This window comes from Staurois parvus, unplaced genomic scaffold, assembly GCF_062004578.1.
Source record: "Staurois parvus isolate SC_StPar_1 unplaced genomic scaffold, SC_StPar_1.0 ptg000137l, whole genome shotgun sequence".
Classification (NCBI taxonomy): domain Eukaryota; kingdom Metazoa; phylum Chordata; class Amphibia; order Anura; family Ranidae; genus Staurois; species Staurois parvus.
The window spans coordinates 9,674,971-9,695,626 of NW_028317933.1; the positions used below are offsets into that span (position 1 = coordinate 9,674,971).

Consider the following 20,656-nt stretch of genomic DNA (forward strand, 5'->3'; position numbering starts at 1 on the left):
AATCAGAGGACCTTGCTCGTTAGAATCTATGCCAATTAACCTGTGTAAAAAAAAGAAGTGTATACGTACCTATTTTCAGAACAGCATAAATATTTGCCAGCATACTTTTTTATGGATCCTCACATGCCTGATGAAGAGGTCCTGTGCAGCTCTGAAATGTTGCACTTCTTTGCTGTGATGTCATCTTTCTTCAATGACAAACTGTTTGGATTTTGTCGGAAGATCTATGGTTTGCTGACAAATATTTACGCTGTTCTTTGCATGTTCCAGTTTCCAGGTGGTGGTTGTTGCTGCAACACCCAATACTTTAAATGCCTATTCCAGGAATGGGAACGTGTGTGATGGGAATATTGAAAATTACCTATTTTCAGATCGCTCTGGTCTGGTCACATGATCTTCTGTGTTGGCCCTCAATAGGGGATCATGGGGCCCCTGTGTCCTTGCCCAAACTCAAAAAAGCCTATGAAAAAGGTAGCAGGGGCATCTCATAGGGCCCCCTACTGACCCCGGCCCTCCGGCAGTGCCCGAGTTTCCAAATGGCCAGTCCGCCCCTGGTCTTAGGTGACATTCTAAAACAACGCTGGAATAGCTGTTATTCATCCCACCCTTGTTTGAAAATGGCATCCAGTAGAAGGAACTTCTGCATTGGAACCACTGGTTGTTGTAATACAGTAGGATATAAAGTATATAAGTATATGTATATCCTAACAAAAATAAATAAATTGTTTTCCAGATTAATCCCTAGGTTGCAATAATGACATTGGAAGACCTAGATGACTTTTGTGCTTGCCTTTAGGGACTGCAAACGACTTAAAAAAAGTTACTGTCTTGCTAATTTGTGCCCTTCTTAACTCAACATAATCTTATCTTAATGTAACCTAATTAACCAACGCAAACTCCTGCATACATGCGCAGTTTAGCATCAAAACGGGAATAAAGCTCTCCTAAAGTAAAACACATACATTCATTTTGAGCTTTACCATTGTGCGATGATACGCAACAGACATGCTAATGTATAAAATTGTCAATGTAGCGCTTAATTGATGATACATATAACTATTGTTTGTAACCTGCCACCTACCAAAATTGAGTAAGATGTAGATAACACAAATTAAAATATGAATAAAATCCACATAATCTGGAAGTGCTGGTGCTTTAAATGAAGCCGGAGACCAAAAGGATAGAGAAAGTCCTTTACCTTCCACCCAATCGCACAGCCTCTTACCAGAAAATTGGACCATCTAAGGACTGGTCAAACAGCACAGTTATCAGACTTAGCTGAGGTACCAAGAACTGGCAGATGGGTTCCCCAGAATATCCAGACAATACACACAATATTTTCCGAATCATAGAATCATATAGCTCTTAGATGGCAGATGAATCTCCACACAGTGAATGCCCAGGAGGGAAAAATTAACCACTCATAGTTTAATATGTAATAGCTGTAATAATTTATGTAAAGTATTACACTTACAATTAGCAGGATGAACATCGGCATGTCAATACAAAAGTTTCCTTCCATCAAAATGACCGCGGTCCGTAGCAGTGCATAGTGACGTCACCCGTCGAGGCTCTCCTACGCATTTCGTCACTCCTAAGACGTAGTCAGGGGCATGCTAATGTGATATCAACTTTTTATTCAGCAGACTTTCTTCATTATATTCTCGGGTAAAAATATGGGGGTGTGAAAATCAAGCAGAAATTGCACTGGGAAATATTACAGAAAAATGCATTTTATTTCAAATTTTATATTGTTTATGCTCGTTAAAGACATAGGAATTAAAAATGTATTTATCCAAACTAGCTATCAAATTAAAGTCTTATCTGTCCCCTACAAAAAAATATGTATATTAGGGTAAGCTACAACACCTAAAAGATATCATGTGCAGAACTCAAACTTAACGGAAAAAAAAAAGAAAAACGAATGTGCTGCAACTCAAGGGGATTTAGGGAAAAAAGCCCTGGGGCTCAGGTAGTTAAAACTCAGCCATCTGTAATCCAAAAAAAAAAAATTGCTCACAGTTCACCCATCATACAATACACCTATAATGTATATGGTTTATTGTCCTGGATTGGTGTCACCCAGGACTCTATTTAAGTTCCCTGATAGATGAAAAAATTTATAGCAACTGGTGTACTGACTTTTTTTTTAGGGGGGGGTTGTTTTTTTAAATGTTTTTCACCTGACCTGTGGGTTATATTTATTTGTTGTGTGTTGTACAATTGTATAGTGTCATCAAATTTATATTAAAATCAGTCTTCACATTCTTTTTTTGTGGCGCTGACATGTGTTTTCATTGGCTACTTTTTCTGGTGGGTTTTGTATTTTGTTTTGGTTCCCCTCAACTGCACACTTGGTGGTGCTGGTTTATATTTTTGAATTGTACACCCATTTTAGTTTTTTAATTTTAGCTGGAATACTGTGACAGTAAACTGATTATGGTTATTTTTAATGAGCAGCATAAGTGCATAAAAGAATAGGATCTTCCCACATTTTTAGAGATTGCTGTAACAAACTGCTAACATGAAAACCACAAAATGGGTGTATGGGGAAATCTACCATACACCAGTTTATGTTCAATGTGTAATATACACATCACCATTAGAATGCAATTTCCATTCTCAGTCGTAATCAACATGGTTTTTGTTGATAGAGATGATCCTGGGTAAACATGCATCTTTCTATATCAGTGAACTAAACCCAATCAGTAAAATCTCATATACTCTTTAGCATGTTAATATAATGTCAGAAATTATTTTCGATATTTTAAAATCTTTGGCTTTGATTAAAGTGGACCTTTACCTCTAATAACTTGATAAAAAAATTATGCTCTTTAGCAAGGAACAAACCTGCCACATTAATAACTATGCAACTAAAATTAGTGCGTGCTGTAAAATGCCTCCAGCATTGATCCTGTTTCTTCTTGCCGGAGGCTGCCATTTTGCTGAAGCCCAGAACCCCTGAGCAGCATAAATCTTAAGGCTGTCAGCAGATCGGCTCTAATGACTCTGATTTTAGGGACAATGTTGAAAAATAGAGAGCAACTCAGCAAGTGAAAAATGATAAAAAGTGGTGTAGCGCTGAAACTAAATGTGCAAATACATGATAAATAATATGAAAAAATACATAAATGAATAAATGAGTTATAGATCCTTCAAGATCTAAAAAAAAGTGTCTAAAACCGTGATAATACCAATAACACAAAGTGCATATGATGAAGCTGGTCCGGTACAGGGACCCTCATAAAGTGACAACAACCAATCCCAATAGGACCAAACCCCCAAACTGTAGGTGATATATAAGGTGAATCCCAAAAGTGGGATATATATCAAATATAGTGACTGGTGTAAAATACCCAAATACAATACACTATAATAAATATTCATAAATACACATAAAACAATTGCAAAAGTGTCCAAAACGAATGCACAAAAATGCAAAATTTGCAATAAATGCAAAGAAGTGCCTTTATCTTCACAAAAAGTGCTTCAGTGCTAGTGCAGATGGTGAGAATATATCCTTAGATGGCAGGCATGCCCCCTTACCTCCTTGATGCGACCCAAATGGGTCAACACACCTTTTGGATCACTCTGGATCCTACAGGTAACAACTCTCCAGGCCACTCTGGTTCCACTGACCCTCACTGGTACCTTCCTTCCAGTGTTGATCAATCTTCCATACACGGGTAAATGCAGTGCAGGCCAATAAATGAGTATCACATTAAAACCATGAAAGGACAAAAAAACAGGTCTTCCATAGTGTAACACTGTTTATTGTATTGAAAACATGAAAAATCGCCAAGTTATGCACTCACATTTAGGTAGATCAAAGCAGGCTGTCACACCACTCAGTATGGGTGTACTGTGTATAACCTGGTGTATCAAGATGGCGCTCCGCCGGAAGTGCGTCACCACGCCGCATCTACGCGTTGCGTCATGTACACATGACTTCCTCAGGATCTCAGCAAGTGCAGTGCAGGGTGAGACAGTGTATTACTGGATTTTAAACTGCATAGACACTTATTTTTAATGTTTTACATAGCTATACCCACAAAAGAGAAGTGCCTGAAGTGATCTAGCGGGATTTTATTTTATGACAAAAGTTCCACTTTAAAAGCATACCTGTGATCAACTTCTTGTTATGGGGCGATAACTGTCTTCCAGTTGTGCTCTTGCATTTTCACTTTGTCACATGCATTAAGAATGGAGTCACTATCAGGGGCAGACTGACAACTCATGGGGCCCCCAGGCAATAGGGGATCATGGGGCCCCCGTGTCCTTGCCCAAACTCAAAAAAGCCTAGGAAAAAGGTACCAGGGGCATCTCTAGGGACCACCTACTGACCTTGGGCCCCTAGGGCAGTGCCCGAGTTTCCAAATGGTCAGTCCGCCCCTGGTCACTATCAATAAGGGGATCCAGATAATGATGTGCAAATGACTCTAAAAGTAATAGCAGAATAGTATATTACAACTTACATCTTTTTCCAGCCTGCTTCCTCTGTGCCTCTTTTCTGAACTTCTGATTGGGGAGAAAATCTTTACCAGTCATTTCTTGTTACTACATGGGACTACACATGCCATCATCTGTTGTGCCAGCATGCCACTTCATGCAAACATATGCACAGGCAGCCTGACAGTACTACACACACAAGACACGCCTTTGCTCTTCCTCCAATGGAAGTGATTGAAAGCAGTTGCCATGGAAGTGCTGTTGATCACTTCTCTTGGTGGAACAGCAGGAGAATGTCTGCCATGTGCTGTCTTCCCATGCTACCTGTGTGTATTGGCACAGGCAATGTTCTTGCACCTGCAATCCTCTCTTGGGAATGTGCATGAATGGGTGGCTCCAAATGAACATGCAAGGCAAAGGAGCCACCTGCAAATAGGAAGGTGAGGGCAGATATGAAGGTAGAGGGTTAACCGTCAGGAAAACAGAACATTGTATCAAATACTTACTGCAATTTTCCTTTCTTGGTACCAACCCATGGCAGCATACCATATGTATGCTACCATGTCGGCACCAGGAAAATGGAAAATTGTATCAAAAACTTACTGTAATTTTTTTTTCCTGGCACCAATTCATGGCAGCATGCATGTGGTATGCTGCCATGTTGGCGCCAGGAAAGGAGAGCTTTAGGATAAGATCTGGACATGCAACATAAGTAGTGACATCCAAAGCAAAAGGGATTAAAAATGAGGTGAAGTGAGGATGCGAAAAGACACAAAAAGAATTAAAACAATTTAAAAGTAGCAATTTAAGTAAATAAAAACCTGGCAGTTGTTTTGGGTGTTTGATCTACTTTAAGTGTTGTCTTATTTCACAGCGCTGGAGCTGGAAGAACTGGCTGCTTCATTGCTATCGACATCATGCTGGACATGGCAGAAAATGAGGGAGTGGTGGATATATTTAACTGTGTGCGGGAACTGAGGGCTCAGAGGGTCAACATGGTACAGACCGAGGTAAGAGAGTGACTCTCAATCACTGAGTACTAAGTCCTAACTGCGGTAACACATTGGACCCAATCAGAATCCATATTGTACTGCTCTGACTTCAGTAAATTGACTTTCAATTGGTTACTTTAGGATGGTGCACTTAAAGTGTAGCCAACATTGTTTTTAGGCTTTGGATAGAGTGATGAGGGGTTAGAACCCCTCTCAGGTATTTTGCTGGTGGCTGTATCCCTGTTTGAGACCTTTGCCCATCTATTTGTCAAAAAAGTGGGAGAGAATGCAACATTTTTAATCATGTTTAGTTGGCGACATGGCTTGGATGAATCAAGGTGAGGTTCCTTTTGCCTGCTTACCACTTGGGCAGTGGTCAGGGTATCTCTTCCTATTTCCACAGCATTTTTAATTATCAGCTTTAAAGTTTAGCTTTACAAATCAAGAATTGTTAATAAAATAAGACATGCACATTAGGTAAACAAATAGCGATGGAAACAAAATGAAAAATTTTAAAATATGATAAAAGCAGTGGTTGACAGTATGCATACCATGCGTCAACTCACAAAATCATACATCAGACTGTATTAGTTTGATGGGCAAATGAATCTTCAAAATGCAATAGATTTCACTCAGTAAAAGGTTTGCATTAATATTCTTTTATCTGAACACAGATTTTTAAATGACATTCCAATTTTTACATGCTTGTTCTCCCATATATCTCTTTATTTGTATTGCTTATTCAAATTTGAAGATTCTCTCTCTAGTGGAACAGTAAAGTACAATTACCATGTAGCACTTCTTAGCAGAAGCAGAAGCAGAGCCTCCTTACACAATTGGCAAATATAAATATACATTATTATTAAGGCTTTTGTTGATGGGATGCAAAGGAGATTGAAGGAGGTCAAATGCACCTGTCAACGGATTTCGAATTATCATAGAACACTGGCTATAGGACTAATGATTTACTGAATTGTAAAATCCTATAATTTGCAGTGGTCAACGTCACTTCATAACTCTTTAAAAACTGGAGGAAAGAATACAGCAACAAAAGTGATTTTGTTGTTTCCTGATAGGGATGAGCTTAAGGTTAAGTCCAAATCCTGGCTGTTGATGAATACCCAAACATTTTCCCACTTTACATGACGTTCAGTGGGAGTGGAATGCCATGTATAAGAGAGGTATTCCTTCCCCTGTTAAATATGGTGGGTTCCCACTGTCAGTAGTTGTTTTTTTTATGGCATTCTTTATTCCCACTGTCAATTGTTGTTTTTATGGGGGGGGGTTGTATTTTTTAATTTATGAAATCTTTTAAATTTTTTTGATATCCAACAAGAGTTACAATCCAAGAAACAAACCTTGGCTGTTGATGAGCACCCAAACATTTTCCCATTATACATGATGTCGGTGGAAGCGGAACATCATGTATAATAGAGGTTTTCCTTCCCCTGTTAAATATGGTGGGTTCCCACTGTCAGTAGTTGTTTTTTTTATGGCATTCTTTATTTACGAAACCCTTTTTAATTTTTTGACATCCAACAAGGGTTACGATCCAAGAAACAAACAAAAAGATATAATACAAACCACCACAACTTGGGTGTCAGATAAATGCAAAAGAAACTTGTGCATAAATGTGGACCATATGACCCATTAGTAATAGTATCAGCAGGTAGAAAACATGTATATTATCCATCTAGCAATAACAATGATAAAGCAGATCACTCACAACAGCAACAGGCAGTGCAGGTGACCTCATTGTCAATGATTGGTAAGGATGCTGTCAAATGCAGGCTCTGCCAAATCCTCAACAACCAGACATCTACTGACTCCATTTACTTACATGGCCATGAATCTCCAGCCATGCAAGTAAAGGATTTGGGAATAGTTTCAAATAAATGTGTAGGAATTCCTCAAAAATTCATTCTATCTCCTTCAGATCCAGTATGTATTTAGATAGAGAACCCCAAAACCAAATGTAAAAAAAGCATGTTTTTTCCCCTTATCTGAGCATACAGTCTGACTGGCCAGAAAAGGAAGGGAGGAGCATGTGTCCACCCCATCCTGAACCATACCAGGCCTGGTTGTGGGGTTTAATTGCCAAGGGGTTTATCAGAATCTGGAGACCTTTAACAATAAGGGGGCCCCAAGAAACCCTCCCCACATGTGAATGAGTAACGGCTCATGAACAAGGGCTTCTTCTCCACAACCTTGACTTGATTGACCTTGTGGTTGTGGGTCCATTCACTGAACCTGCAATAGTAATGTAGCACAACACACAGGAATACATTTCACTTGCGATGGTGTACCATAGTGCCAATCATTTTGAACGGTACCCCAATGTAACTCTGCGATGCAGAGGTTGCAGCCTGTTTTTTAATGGACTGCCTAATGCAGTGCACTGCAGTGTGTCTCTACACAAGAAAAAGTGTGCACAGTGCTGTATGGAGTGAATGGGCCTTAAATGAATTGCAATTTTTCTGGAGTAGTTTAGAAGATTAAAGAAAACATCGTACTGATTGCTCTGGGCATCGTCACAGTTCTCCCTTAGTCAGTGCTCATTACTAGGTCTTAGTTGTCTCTTCTACTTAATCACCGTAGTTCATTTTGCTAGGAGCAGTATGTATTTGTCCATGATGCCATTCTGGAGGCCTGCCTGTGTGGCAACACTGCCATCCCCGTGTGTGAATTCCGCTCCGTCTACTACAATATCAGTCGTCTGGACCCGCAGACCAACTGCAGTCAAATCAAAGATGAATTCCAGGTATGTCCTACATCTTTGAAAATATATGTTTAGGAAGACAAATCTTGTGAATGTTTTCATAAAAATTATGTGTGTGTTTTGAAGGGGGGGTTAACCACAGAATGTCCACTTCTAGGGCAACTATAAACTGACAACTCTTGCATTTGACACAAATGGTTGGTGTTTATAACTTGCTTGGAACCTGTTCAACCTATTTTATATTTTAAAGCATAACTTGGCTTGAATATGTATTTAAATATATTCTTCGGTCGCCAAGGATATAAATCCATTTTGTGTACCAAATGCCTTTACAAACCCAGATATGATATTGTAAAAGTAGCAGGGACAACCCCACTGTGCTGTACATAGCCTGAGATGAAAACAGAGCTGTGGGAGGGGCTCAGCAGGCTCCACCCACTACAGGCTGTTCGCAGGAAACTACAGGAGGGGACATAGACAAGACCAGTCACCCTGCACCAGGAGAGAAAGCAGAAGTGACTGGTCTTAAATACAGAGAAAAAGTTTCACACTGCATTACTGCACAGATCTGGAAGAAAACACAAAACACATCAAGATTCATGTAAGAATACATGTGACTCTTTTATTTAGACAGTATTTAATTATAGAGGAATTCATATATATATAGAAATTCCTGAAGTCTGAAGGAAAACCAACATTTCCAGGAGTGTTCATCTCCTGAGTCCCCCACAGTTAACACTTGGGGGGGGGGGAGAAGATACTCGGAAATTGGGCCCCTGATGGAAGCCATTAATTATGTATTTTTGCTTTATGAAGATTAATATAAAGTTACAGCATTGTCATTATACCATCATCATGTAGATAGTTTTTCAGGATCTGATTTGCCTACTAGTTCTGTGTGTTTATTTGTATATATAGAATGCTGAAATGAGAGAAGAGCCAGAGCAGGCACTCAATTCCAACAGCAGCCAAAACAGTTTGAAATTCAAAAAGGGGTGAAGGGCAGCCACAGAGTTCAGGCACAGGTCAGGTATGCAAATTAGTGCCTTACCTAGACCTTAATAAATAAATGCGTCATAGGAAAAATTAACCCCACATTCCAAGGTAAAGTGAGAATAAGCAAGGACACTGCCAAACCAGATAGTGACAACACAGAAAAAAAACAATGTACAGTCAAGTGGTAGTAATTTGCAAATGTAGCTTTGTTTTGTTTTGTTTTTTTTAAGTAAAGTTCTACTTTAATTTCTCAGACCTTGAACATTGTGACTCCACGAGCAAGGCCGGAAGATTGCAGTATAGGGCTTCTACCCCGGAACCATGACAAGAATCGGGCTCTAGATGTCCTACCTCTGGATCGGTGCCTTCCCTTCCTCATTTCACTAGATGGAGAGACAAGCAACTACATCAACGCTACACTCATGGATGTATGTACAAAAAAAAAATATATATATATATATATATATATATATATATATATAATTTTTTTTTTTTTTAAATAAATAAAATTATATATACATTATATTGCCAAAAGTATTGGGACATCCCTCCAAATCATTGGATACAGGTGTTCCAATCACCTCCATGGCCGCAGATGTATAAAATCAAGCACCTAGGCATGCAGACTGCTTCTACAAACATTTGTTAAAGAATGGGTCGCTCTCAGGAGCTCAGTGAATTCAAGTGTGGTACTGTGATAGGTTGCCACCTGTGCAATAAGTCCATCCGTGAAATTTCCTTGCTACTAAATATTCCATGGTCTCCAACTGTCTGCAGAGTTATTAGCCAAAGACCTTCGAACTTCATGTGACCTTCAGATTAGCACAACAACAGTGAGTAGAGAGCTTCATGGAATGGGTTTCCATGGCCGAAAAGCTGCATCCAAGCCTTACATTGCCAACCGCAATGCAATGCATTGCAGTGGTGTAAATCATGCTGCCACTGGACTCTAGAGCAGTGAAGATGTGTTCTCTGGAGTGATTAATCATGCTTCTCTGTCTAACAAACTGATGGACGTGTCAGGGTTTGACGGTTGCCAGGAGAATGATACTTGGCCTGACTGCATTGTACCAAGAGTAGTTTGGTGGAGGGAGGAATATGGTGTGGGGTTGTTTTTCAGGGGTTGGGCTTGGCCCCTTAGTTCCAGTGAAGGGAACTCTTAAGGCGTCAGCATACCAAGACATTTGGACAATTTCATGCTCCCAATTTTGTGGGAAGAGTTTCGGGGATGGTCCCCTCCTGTTCCAACATGACTGCGCACCAGTGCACAAAGCAAGGTCCATAAAGACATGGATGAGGGAGTTAGGTTTGGGGTGGAGGAACTTGACTGGCCTGCACACAGTCCTGATTTCAACCTGATAGAACACCTTTGGGATTATTATTATTATTATTATACAGTATTTATAAAGCGCCAATAGTTCACTCAGTGCTGTACATTACAGAGGGGAACAGAACATGTGACAGAACAATACCAATACAATGCAAAACATGAGGGGATTGAGGGCCCTGCTCTTTCGAGCTTACAATCTAGGAGGGAGGGGATGGTGGCACAGAAGGAGATAGCTGTGGGGGATGGAGTGGTAGGAAGAGTGGAGGAGGTCGGCAAGTTAGCAGGGGGCGGGGTAGGCTTCCCTGAAGAGATGGGTTTTCAGGGTGCGCCTAAAGGAGAGGAGAGTAGGTGATAATCTGATGGGTTGGGGTAGGGAGTTCCAGAGGATGGGTGACACCCTGGAAAAGTCCTGGAGGCGGGCATGGGAGGAGGAGACCAGGGAACTAGAGAGAAGGAGGTCTTGTGAGGAGCGGAGTGTGCGTGCTGGGCGGTACTTGGATATTAGGTCAGTGATGTAGTTCGGGGCAATATGGTGGACAGCTTTGTACGGCAGCGTTAGGATTTTGAATTTGATCCGTTGCGCAATCGGAAGCCAGTGGAGGGATTGGCAGAGGGGGGTGGCGGAAACGGAGCGGTTGGAAAGGTGAATGAGTCTGGCAGCCGTATTCAGGATGGACTGAAGCGGGGATAGCCAGCGGCGAGGCAGGCCAGTGAGGAGGGAGTTGCAGTAGTCGAGTTGTGATATGATGAGGGAGTGGATGAGCTGTTTGGTGGTTTCTGGAGTTAGGAACATGCGGATTTTGGCGATGTTGCGGAGGTGGAGTCTGCACGAGTTTGTTAAAGAGTGGACTTGGGGCTGGAAGGATAGGTTGGAGTCCAAAATGACACCAAGTACTCTGGCCTGCGGGGCGGGTTTGATGGTGGTGTTGTTGGACATGATGGAGATGTCAATGGGGGGTGGTGTCCGGGCTGGAGGGAAGACAAGAAACTCGGTTTTGGAGAGGTTCAGTTTAAGGAAGTGGAGCGACATCCAGTCTGATATGTTGCTCAACAGTTGTGTGATTCGGGCGGAGACCGAGGGGGTGAGGTGGGGGGTTGAGAGATAGATTTGTGTGTCGTCGGCATAGAGGTGGTAGTTGAAGCAGTGAGAGTGTATGAGTTGGCCAAGGGAGGAGGTGTAGATGGAGAAGAGAAGGGGCCCGAGGACAGAGCCTTGAGGGACCCCAACAGAGAGGGGGAGTGAGAGGGAGGTGGTGGCATTATAGGTAACGCTGAAAGAGCGTTGTGACAGGTAGGATGAGAGCCAGGAGAGAGCAGAATCTCTGAGGCCGAGGGAGTGTAGTTTTTTGAGGAGGAGGGGGTGGTCGACTGTGTCAAAGGCCGCAGAGAGGTCAAGGAGTAGGAGCACTGAATAGTGGCCATTAGCTTTGGCAGTTAGCAGGTCGTTGGAGAGTTTGAGTAAGGCAGTTTCGGTGGAGTGTAGGGGACGGAAGCCGGACTGTAGGGGATCGAGGAGGTTGTTGTCGTTGAGGTGAATGCATAGGCGGGCGTAGACTAGGCGCTTGAGGAGTTTAGATGTAAATGGGAGCAGGGAGATGGGTCTGAGGTTGTTCGGGTCATTGGGGTCCAGGGAGGGCTTTTTAAGTATGGGGGTGATGTGTGCATGTTTCAGAGGGGAAGGGAAAGTGCCGGAGGAGAGGGAGAGATTGAAGATGTGGGTGAGGGAGCGTAGGATGGAGGGGGAGGGAGGTTGTAGGAGTTGTGAGGGGATAGGTTCGAGGGGGCAGGTGGTGAGGCGGGCATCAGAGAGGATCTTGGAGACTTCTTCGATGGTAGTAAGGTCAAAGGTGCGGAGTGTTGGGGGAGCTTCAGTATGAGGAATGTAGGGTGGGGTGGGAGAGGAGGTCAGAGCAGTGGTGGGGCCGTGGGAGAGGGGTGAATTATAACAGAGACTGCGAGCCAGGACTTCTCATCTGACATCAGTGCCTGACCTCACAAATGCGCTTCTGGAAGAATGGTCAAACATTCCCATAGACACATTCCTAAAGTTTGTGGACATCCTTTCCAGGAGAGTTGAAGATGCTTTAGCTACAAAGGGTGGGCCAACTCAGAAGGATCTCATTAAAGTTCATGTGCGTGTAAAGGCAGGCGTCCCAATACTTTTGGCAATATATATATATACAGTCATGGCCGAAATTGTTGGCACCCTTGATATTTCTCCAGGAAATCATGTATTTCTCACGAAACGTATTGCATTAACACATGTTTTGCTATACACATGTTTATTCCCTTTGTGTGTATTGGGACAAAACAAAAAAAGGGAGGAAAGAAAGCAAATTCGACATAATGTCACACAAACCTCCAAAAATGGGCTGGACAAAAGTATTGGCACCCTTTCACAACTGCGGATAAATAAGAATGTTACAAGCATGTGATGCTCCTGTAAACTCACCTGGGGCAAGTAACAGGTGTGGGCAATATAGAAATCACACCTGAAAGCAGATAAAAAGGAGAGACGTTCACTTAACCTTTGCATTGTGTGTCTGTCTGTGCCACACTAAGCATGGACAACAGAAAGAGGAGACGAGAACTGTCTGAGGACCTGAGAACCAAAATTGTGGCAAAATATCAACAATCTCAAGGTTACAAGTCCATCTCCAGAGAACTAGATTTGCCTTTGTCCACAGTGCGCAACATTATCAAGAAGTTTGCAACCCATGGCACTGTAGCTAATCTCCCTGGTCGTGGACGGATGAGGAAAATTGATGAAAGATTGCAACGCAGAATAGTCCGGATGGTGGATAAGCAGCCCCAAACATGTTCCAAAGACATTCAAGCTGTCCTGCAGGCTCAGGGAGCATCAGTGTCAGCGCGAACTATCCGTCGACATTTAAATGAAATGAAACGCTATGGCAGGAGACCCAGGAGGACCCCACTGCTGACACAGAGACATAAAAAAGCAAGACTACAGTTTGCCAAAATGTACTTGAGTAAGCCAAAAGCCTTCTGGGAAAACGTCTTGTGGACAGATGAGACCAAGATAGAGCTTTTCGGTAAAGCACATCATTCTACTGTTTACCGAAAACGGAATGAGGCCTACAAAGAACAAAACACAGTACCTACGGTAAAATATGGTGGAGGTTCAATGATGTTTTGGGGTTGTTTTGCTGCCTCTGGCACTGGGTGCCTTGACTGTGTGCAAGGCATCATGAAATCTGAGGATTACCAAAGGATTTTGGGTCGCACTGTAGGGCCCAGTGTCAGAAAGCTGGGTTTGCGTCCAAGATCCTGGGTCTTCCAGCAGGACAATGACCCCAAACATACGTCAAAAAGCACTCAGAAATGGATGGCAAAGAAGCGCTGGAGAGTTCTGAAGTGGCCAGCAATGAGCCCAGATCTAAATCCCATTGAACACCTGTGGAGAGATCTTAAAATTGCTGTTGGGAAAAGGTGTCCTTCCAATAAGAGAGACCTGGAGCTGTTTGCAAAGGAAGAGTGGTCCAAAATTCCGGGTGAGAGGTGTCAGAAGCTTATTGATGGTTATAGGAAGCGACTGATTTCAGTTATGTTTTCCAAAGGGTGTGCAACCAAATATTAAGTTAAGGGTGCCAATACTTTTGTCCAGCCCATTTTTGGGGTTTTGTGTGACATTATGTCATATTTGCTTTTCTGCCTCTGTTTTATATTTGTTCCAATACATACAAAGGGAATAAACATGTGTATAGCAAAACATGTGTTAATGCAATACCTTTTTTGTGTGAAATACTTGATTTTCAGGAAAAATATCAAGGGTGCCAACAATTTCGGCCATGACTGTATATATATATAATATTTGCCAGCAGTTACTGTTTGCTTACTCCTGGTTCAAAATCAGTGTAGGTGTATATCAGGAATTGTGCATTACTGTCACTTGACGCAGTCTGATCCGTCACAGGAATCGTCCTGATTGTCACACTCCGGGGGTTGGCCCTGATCTCTCAGCTTGTGTCAGAGATCTGACAGTTCCGCGCTGCAAAGGGAATATTTTCCAGATAATCCTGTCTCACATGCAAGACTGACAGATTATGTGATCTGATGCAGCAGAATAAACTGTGCATTAGCCACTCTGCAGTATAAACTCTCTAATGTTGTCGGCTGTCAGCAGCTCTGTAATGATACCGTGACACATACAAAGTCGTCTCTTTTTCCATACTGCAGACAGTCATAGAAAATGGTATATGTAACACATTTCCTCTATGAAATGCTGCATGCTGGGGAAACTTTTCTTGTTTTCACATTTCTTGAAGATATTAGGATCAGTCTACTGACAGTTTGTTTGGTTTATCTAGAGCCATAAAAAGCCGGCAGCATTCTTGGTAACACAACACCCATTACCCAACACTGTGCCAGATTTCTGGAGGATGGTCTTCGACTATAACTGCACCTCAATCGTTATGCTGAATGAAATGGATGCTGCTCAGGTACAGTCTGCAGCTAATCAATCTTTTCTAACATGAAAGACTATTTGAGGTTGATTTAGTAAAACTGGAGAGTGCCAAATCTGGTGTAGCCGTGCATGGTAACCAATCATTTGGAAGCTGATTGGTTTCTTTGCAAAGTAAATCAACCCTATGGGTCTTTTAACTGAAAATGAAAGCATTTTTGTGTGTCGTTAATAAAAAGAAATTACCTATTGCATTTATCAGAAATCCAGCGCACCTGGCTCTTCCCCCTTGACCAGTGCACCCAATAGCAATAGCAGATTACTATGGGGGAACTGGTACATGCTTGCTCCCAAGCACCACTCTATGAGTCCATAAGACACATATAGCTGTGACTTGGCCCCGCCTCCTGCTCTCTCCTCACTGGTTGTAATTGACAGCAGTGGGTGCCAACGACTCCAGCTGCTGTGTCTCAGCCAATGAGGAAAGGAGGACCTGGGAGACCCAAGACTCCTGTGTACATCGCTGGATCGGGAGGAGGTACTAGAATGCATGACGGTAAAAACCTTTAGCCTTTAGAACCACTTTAATAACTATCCTGAATTAAAATAAAGACATGACATATAAAGCTTATCCCAACTCCACCTATAACCGCATACCATATATTAAATCAGATCCAAAGGTTAACTGTAACATAATCTATTTTTACAACTCCCTTCCCACCACTGCTATTTTTTAACCTGTTAAAGCTGAACTAAACCCATCAATCTCCTAGATTGCAAGCTACGAGGATCAGGCCCTCCTATCCCTCTTGTATTGAACTGTATTGTTGCTGTATTGTCTCCCGTTATATTGTAAAGCGCTGAGCAAACTGTTGGCACTATATAAATCCTGTATAATAATAATATAATAATAACGGTTAAAAAAGAACAAAAAAAAACAAACAGTTAAATTCCTGGCACGCCAAGAATTCTGTCACATTTGCTTGTGCTTTCAACTGAACTGTCAAGCCATCTAATGGATTAATCCTAACTGATCACATGTGCAGCACCATGGCAGTTGCAGATCAAACAGAGATGGCAACCTCCTTGGCTGAAACGGATAGGGGGGTTTAGTCCTGCTTTAACAGCTCTGGGATCTCACCATCTTCTGGTCTTGGAACAGAGCATCAGTGGAAAAAGTGGGGGGTACATATAAAATATTGAAGGGTATGCATTAAGCAAACCTAAACAATTAGTGAATCAATTTAAACATAGCTGATATTTAAAGACCATCCCTACATTTCTAATAAGTATGCTGTAAGATGAAAAAGTTAAAACATAAAGGTAATCAAGAGTATTATAAGAGAATTAGACCAGACTGTCTTTTATAGGTTGGGTAAGGACTGTCTGCCTATAATTTACTCATGGCAATAATGGTCAAATCGGATAAGCTAGTAATAGCACCCCAAACTCTCTCCAACAGCGACCAGTGAGATAATTTTATTTAACATTATAAAAGTATCTGTTACTTCAGACAATATTACTATGGGTGCAAGGAATTTTTCATGGGTTTCACTGCACCCTATAGCAATTGTCAGAAATGGTCTGGCATTATTTGTAGTACATGAGAATTTTGCATTGGCTTAATGTTCTGTTTTACAAATGTGCAGAAAAAATGGGGGTGGACTTCAAAGTATAACACATTAGCAAGCAGTAAAAGAGCTTAAAAACAGGTCCTCAATGACCTCTGTAGCTACAGGCACTGTGAAGGCATACATCCTCAAAGTTGATAGCAGAAGCACTTTCACTTTCATTTCAGTAGGGCATCTCTCCCCTTCCCAGGAGTTTCCAGCCTTCTAATCTGTAATGGAGCAGGTTCACAGGAAAGAGGAGAAATGCATGCAGGGTTTGCTAAACCACTGAAATTAAAGTAAAAGTATTTCTGCTGTGAACTTTAAAATTGGACTGTACATACACTGAGCACCTAAAAGTCAATTAATATTCTCAGCTCATGCTGCTAACCCTTCCCCCTTCTGAGCAAAAGGCAAAAAGACAATACGCATATTTGGCCGCAAGCGCTTGCCAATTTCTCCAATATGAAATTCCCTTGATACTACATTGACAGGTCCTCTTCATCAAAGACAATGGACAAGGCTAGAACTGCCATTTTAAAGACAATCAAGTGATTCAGGTTTGACAGGTTTTCTTTAAGAAGTCCTCTGGTTAATATTTCCATTCTTCTGCAGGTTTTTAAGTAGTGCGGCTATTCTTCCTGTGTGCTGGTGGGGGACTTATTTCCCTCTTGCTGAACAGCTGCCCGTCCCACATCTTTGCATTCATTTCATCAAACTGTTATTTCTCTCTCCATGTGATTATAGCACTCGGCATGTTGGTCTGTTTCTATGATTGCTGATTATATCCCCTGCATCTTATTATTATTCCTTTTCCTTTGTTATTCCATCAGTGTTTTTGTTTCACCCAGCGTGTCGTTATATTGCACTGCATGATCTTGCTCAGCTATGCATGTATATTGATATTACTGAAGAGTCATGTTCCTTTTCTAGCTGTGTCTCCAGTACTGGCCGGAGAAGACATCCTGTTGTTATGGGCCAGTCCAGGTGGAGTTTGTATCAGCTGATATTGATGAGGACACCATTAGCCGAATATTCCGTATCTGTAACATGGCACGGGTAAGAAAGCTATAAGTCACAGAAATGGTGGTGGGTAACTGCAAAGGCCAGTTTTCTGAATGTTTCTATGTTTCAGCCTCAAGACGGGTATCGTATAGTACAGCACCTCCAGTACATTGGTTGGCCAGCCTACAGGGAAACCCCTCCATCGAAACGCTCTATATTGAAGGTTGTGCAGAGGCTGGAGAAGTGGCAAGAGCAGTATGATGGTAGAGAAGGCAGGACCGTTGTCCACTGCTTGTAAGTTTAAAAGAGATCAAGCTTAGAGCTATGAGAAAAATTTAAACTTTTGGCTTGGAAAAAAGACACACCCAAGTAGCCATTGTATGATAGGGATGGTTTTATGGAGAAGTGACTAGAGCAGTATGATGTTAGAGAAGGCAGGACCATTGTCCACTGCTTGTAAATATAATAGAGATCAGGCCCAGAGCAATGGGAGAACATGAAACTTGTGGCCTGGGAAGCAGACACAACCAGGTGGCCATTCTCTTTTCTGTGAGATAAAGAAAAGGACATGAAGTGCCATGCTCCCACAGTGATTGGTGGGCATGGTGAAAGGTGGCTGATCCTAAAGGACTTGGTTTATTGTGACAAAACGTTTCACGTCATCCAGCATCAGCTTCCTTTTTGGCTCTTGGTCTTTGGTCACAGGACACATAACACAACACATTAAACCACACGGATTAGGTAGCAGATACCTATATAATGACCAGCTTGTGTCACTGTTTTTATCATAATGGTGAAGTATCCTCACTATAAGCCATCAACCCAAAATATCCTATATCCTGTTGGTAATGTCCTAGGAAGCAACTGGCTCTTAGTTCAACTCTCTCTACCTTAGAGTGGAAGTCTAGCAATTCTATCCCATGCCAGAACAGAAGTTTACTTCTACGTGGGTGTCCATGTGGAACCTTGTAATGGTTGGCTTGTGACTTTGGCTTTTATGTACCTGTACATTGGGGGATCACAATGACATTCACTGAGGCTTCATGGCTTAAATTACCAGTTGGAATCCCTGTAGTTTTTTTTTTCAACAATCAGATTCAAATCTGTCCTGGAAAGTGACTCCAGGAGCCTGAATTTGATTAAACATGAGGTGAGAGTCCAAAATCTTTTAGTATTAGGATGAAACAAAGGATATGACTAGAAACACCTGGACATTTTTTCTATTTCATCTTCCAAATAATTAATTGTGATGAGTGTACGATTTCAAGTCCTCCTGATAATTTGTAAGATCTTTAGCCCTGAATGAGGGGGAGTTTTGTATAACCCCAAAACACGTTTGTTACTTTATATTGTCTGGTTGGGAAGCTACACATTTATTAAAATACTTTACACTCTCACCAATATGTGTTGGTGTTCTCTATGGGCTTTTTACATGTAGATTTCAAACTTTAGGTTTCTCAGTAAGGGTACCCTGTCTGTGCAGAGAGCAGTCTCATTGGATCCATTGCGCTCTTTGTGAATTTGATTCACCTCCATCAACCATAACCCTTTAATGAGTCAACTCTTGCACAGACATTCCTGAATTGTTCCTGCACCACTTTGTATGTTCCAGATCCTTCAGTTATATTGTCTAAAAAATAAATAGACATTCAACATAGAGAGCGGGAGCCCCTCGTAATATCCACAGCAGGTGTATAGACCCAGGGACTACAGTGGATATCTGTTCAGTACAGCCTGAAAGATATAAGAAAATGTCATCTGGCTTAACTTTCTAGAAACTAACTATAATTTGAATACAGAGTATCTACCACAAGAAAAAATACCGGTTTAACAAGAGCTATAACAAAAAACAAATCCGAATGTGCCATTAAGTTATTTAAAGGATAATCTTCCTCATTTTGCCAGCTGACACACTTGTGCTATCAGCTCGTTACTCAGCGGGTAGCTCTTAGTCTCAGAACTACCATACACTTGTATGAGGCTGACAATTAATTCTGTTGCCCACAGAGTAATGTGCTGAGAACAGAAGCATGCCAAACTTTGTGTGAGAATTTCTGATTAGGGTAATGGAGGTAAGTGTAATGCACATAATTACACTTACCACCCTCTCATCTTTCAATCTGGTGTGGTTTGTTAACAGATAAATGCACTTTCAAAGTGCACCTATCATTTTTATACCCTCCTTCCCTCCTGCTGAGCTACCCTAGGCCACCTATCCCCTCCATAAAAGCATACTCACTCCACAATCATGTCTACAGCTTTTGCTGTTCATTTGCATCTGAGCCAGTTTATTTTCAGTGCATTGGTTGTATCTGTGTAGTACTTACCCATACGCTTCAATGGGGCCCTGTCCCAAGCATCTCCTGAACCATAAAACACTATAGAATACTGAGCAGATGAAGCCAGGGCAATTAAATTCAGCAGGGTAAAAGTGAATTTAAGTGTCTGCTCCCTCCTCACTGGCTGTGATTGACAGCAGCAGGAACCAATGACACCCACTGCTGTGTCTTTGCTAGTTTGGAGAGAGAGACCCAGGAGGGCTGAGGCTCTCATACACAATGCTGGATCCCTACGAGGCTCAGGTAAGTATTGGGGGGCTGAGCGGGGGGATCCTGAAGGTTTTTTTTACCTTCATGCATAAAATGAAGGTCAAAAACCATCAGCGTTTAGAGCCACTTTAAGTGTAAATTAATCCAAAGTAATATAGTAGATACTGGATAGATGTCAGCAAGTTAAATCAATGGTTATATAGATCTTTCATGGACCAAGTAATTAAGATTTACCATAGCTATTATAATGATGTGCTTGTGTTTTAATTTTTGTTTGAGACCCTGGAGAATAAATTGGTGGTAGTTGCAATTTTTTATGTTGCACAATATTTGCACAGATGTTTATCAAATGCATAATTTCAAGAAAAAATACACTAATATGAATTGTAGCACAAACAAACACATTATTATCCAGAAGTTTTTGATAAAATGTAAAGATGAAGTTGCGTTGAGTAAATAGATACCAAACATGCCAAGCCTTAAAATTGCAAACACTTAATTAGGGTTAACCATGACTTATGGCATCTGTTAGACCCACAATGCCTTCCCTGCCCTCCACTGCAGCTAATCAAGCGCAGATTAG

At 41.6% G+C, this 20,656-nt stretch overlaps 1 protein-coding gene across 11 annotated transcripts in view; it reads left to right on the top strand.

Moving 5' to 3' along the window:
* PTPRT (protein tyrosine phosphatase receptor type T) overlaps positions 1-20,656 on the top strand; it is a 560,113-nt gene that overhangs the window by 528,057 nt on the left and 11,400 nt on the right. For 10 of the 11 annotated variants that reach the window (XM_089673317.1, XM_089673311.1, XM_089673312.1 and 7 more), the window contains 6 exons: positions 5,324-5,459; positions 8,053-8,202; positions 9,411-9,584; positions 14,815-14,946; positions 17,453-17,578; positions 17,655-17,818. In XM_089673317.1, the coding sequence (XP_089529443.1) occupies positions 5,324-5,459; positions 8,053-8,202; positions 9,411-9,584; positions 14,815-14,946; positions 17,453-17,578; positions 17,655-17,818 (882 nt within the window). The remainder of the gene's footprint in view (positions 1-5,323; positions 5,460-8,052; positions 8,203-9,410; positions 9,585-14,814; positions 14,947-17,452; positions 17,579-17,654; positions 17,819-20,656) is intronic. The other variant, XM_089673313.1, reaches the window with a different exon arrangement.